Source organism: Cebus imitator, unplaced genomic scaffold, assembly GCF_001604975.1.
Source record: "Cebus imitator isolate Cc_AM_T3 unplaced genomic scaffold, Cebus_imitator-1.0 Scaffold147, whole genome shotgun sequence".
In the NCBI taxonomy this organism is placed as follows: Eukaryota; Metazoa; Chordata; class Mammalia; order Primates; family Cebidae; genus Cebus; species Cebus imitator.
Window position 1 is genome coordinate 2,971,659 of NW_016107462.1, and position 2,986 is coordinate 2,974,644.

The window sequence follows — 2,986 nt, forward strand, 5'->3', positions numbered from 1 at the left end:
AACCCAGGAGGCGGAGGTTGCGGTGAGCCGAGATCGCGCCATTGCACTCCAGCCTGGGTAACAAGAGCGAAACTCCGTCTCAAAAAAAAAAAACCAAAGGCAAATAAAGATGTTTTCAGATATAAGCTGAAGGAATTCACCACCAGTATGCCCGCACTATAAGAAATGCTAAAGGAAGTCCTCCAGGCAGAAAGAAAATCGTAACAGACAGAAATATTGATCTACACAAGCGAACAAAGAGCAACAGAAATGCTAACTCCATGGGTAAATATGTAAGACTTTTGGTACTGCTTAAATCTCTTAATTAAATATTTACACAAAAATAATAATGTCATGTGTATCTGTTACTTACCTAAAAGTAAACTATGACATCAATCGCATACATGCTGAGAGGGGAGAAATGGAAGTATTGTATTGCAAGATTCTTATACTACATGTGAAGTAGTATAATATCATCTCGAAGACAGACTTGATAATTTAAAGATGTATACTATAAACCCTAAAGTATCCAACAAAGAGTTATAGCTAATAATCTAACAAAAGAGGTAAAATGAAGTCATAATATGCTCAATAAACCTAAAGGAAGGCCTGGAAGCAGATGTGCAATCTGGGCAGGGTATGCTGAGATCCCAAGCATTGAGATCAGAATCTACAAGGGAAGATCCCGGCTCCACTGGGCACCTCTTGGCCCATGGCTTCCCTTCCCTTCCTCCGGAAGTGCTTTCAGGAGACCAGAGTGGAGGCTCTTAAAGCTATGCTAGTCTGCAAAGAGATAAGACAAAAACTGAGAGTGTTTAAAAACTTTTATAGCAATTCGACATGACTGCAACATTCCAGCATGGGATTGTTTTTCTAGCAATGCATGTTCATTGATTTTTACTAAAGTGATCTGTCCTTGATGCATTAGATAGAAATAAAAAACAATAAAAGAAAAACCCTGGTCCCTTACCACAGGTAACTGAGATACTGCTTGAAAACATGTGGCTATGAGCAGTCTTCCTTAGATTTAAGGTGGCATGTGTGTAGGGATCAGAAGGCAGAAATTGAACTGAAATAAGGCAAGTTGTGAAGTATTGTCAGTGTAGAGCATACCTTATTTCAAAAGATTTCTGGGCTAGACATTTTGATTATAATCTGATTGATCCATCTTTGTGTCTCTCTGGGTCACTCTGTGTGGATTATTTGCTGCATTTAAAGTAGTGTTGATTGTGTGTGTATGCAAGATTCCTCTGCAGATGGTTGTCCTTTTAACTCAGAATTTGAGAAAAGATGCCATTTGTGTATGTGTGTCGCAGGTGATAGGACATATTCATGGAAAAGACTGTGGCCTTTTCTTTTCTTAGTTTGAATGCAAGAACAGAGGCAGAACCATTTCTCCCTGTCATCCCAGTCACTCTGGAGGCATCCAGTGAACACAACAAATGGGCCACCTACCTTGTGCACACAGGCCTTTGCATTCAGGAAAAACAGCTCCACGGTGGTTTTATCCTTTAAAAACGATATGCTCTCAATGTAAAACCTGAAAAACAGCAGAGGAGTTTGTTCCTTCAGATTTATTTTCATCGCTCAGCATTCCTCATTCAGTGTTCCCCGAAAGCAGAGTGAGAATTTTGAAAAGCCTGAGGAAAGTTGTGCTTTTTTTTCCTTTTTAAAATAAATGTGAGCCATATGTATGTACAGGATGGATCGATGTGTATGTATGCATCCCTGCAGATAAAATCTCTTTCAGAATGTTTTTCTGTCTTGCAGGGTGAATTAAAGAGGAACTCCAAATGGCATCCAACCCAAACCAAACTTTTATCTGTGTTGCTCATTCTTTGAAACATGTTCTGGGAGTTCGTAATACCTCAGACAGCTTCAAAACAAAGCCCAGGTGAACTCAGAGTGGGAAGCTGAAGTCGGCTGAGCAAGCACTACCTAACTGAACCCCAAAGCCTGCTTGAGGCTCGCTGGTTTTTAGACGGAGGCTCCTGAGGGCCTCACGCCTACCTGACCCCCAACCACTGGGCGAGTTTCAATTACGCCCTGCTTTCTTCCTTCCAGGCCCTGGGTTTTCCTTTGGCTCAAAGCCAAGCTCTCAGCAGCCATCAATCTTGGTCTTTTCTCATGCAAATCAGTGTATTCTGGGCCTCACTGCCTCACTCCCTCTCTAGGATTTTGCTGTTTCAATCTGTGAGACCACAGGTCACAGGCAGGCCCCTCTCTCAGGAGAGCTCTGACAGCTCCTGGGTGGGGAGGGAAGGAGGCTGAGCCTTTAACAACTCAGTTTTCATAATTCTGTACTGACCGGCTTGCAAACGCTGGTGCTCTGTGGTGGGCGAGTGGGCATGCGGAGGCCCGGAAGTTTCCCTCAAGTTCTGGAGCTATGCTTGATGAATAATGCATGAAGAGCCATCAGGCCCCAAGACAGCTCAGTGCTTTGCGTCTGAAAGGGAATTTACTCTCAGATCAGTGAGAGTGAAGGTAAATCCGGGCTAGGAAGTGGCCACGTGAACCCATTCTTAGCTCTGCGGACTCATGTTGGGGCTTGGCCCTTTGCTTCTCTTTTTCTCCCTTTCCCCAATGATGACACCGTTGATAAATAAACACAGCTGAAAGGGCTGTGAAAGATTTTATCACTGAGATGGTAAAATCATTCGAAACATTCCACCCTTTAATGTTGAGTCATCAAGGAAAGTTCCAAAAAGAAAACGAATCCTTTATATTTTTACTTATAAGCTTTTATCTCGCTTATAAGTGAGGTTAATGAAGCTGGAGGAGTGTCAGATCTATGAGAAGAGCAAATTAAGTACAAAGGTGCTAAAGGGAATGAGGAGTTGGGGGAAAAATAGGCTTTGGAATCCAAAAGATCTAGATGTGGTGTTTCACGTCCACCATTTATTAGCTTAATAGCCTTGGGCAAATTACTTAGTTTGTGTCTTTTCTAAATTGGGTGTCCTGACTGTATTTACCTCTGAGGAAAGAACAGAACTTTTTTTTTTTTTTT

General features: G+C 42.1%; 1 protein-coding gene across 1 annotated transcript in view; it reads right to left on the reverse strand.

Annotated features, from left to right (window-relative positions):
- FRMD4B (FERM domain containing 4B) overlaps window positions 1–2,986 on the reverse strand; it is a 204,261-nt gene that overhangs the window by 110,185 nt on the left and 91,090 nt on the right. Inside the window, exon 5 of the mRNA XM_037743555.1 lies at window positions 1,435–1,519. Within this exon, the coding sequence (XP_037599483.1) occupies window positions 1,435–1,519 (85 nt within the window). The remainder of the gene's footprint in view (window positions 1–1,434; window positions 1,520–2,986) is intronic.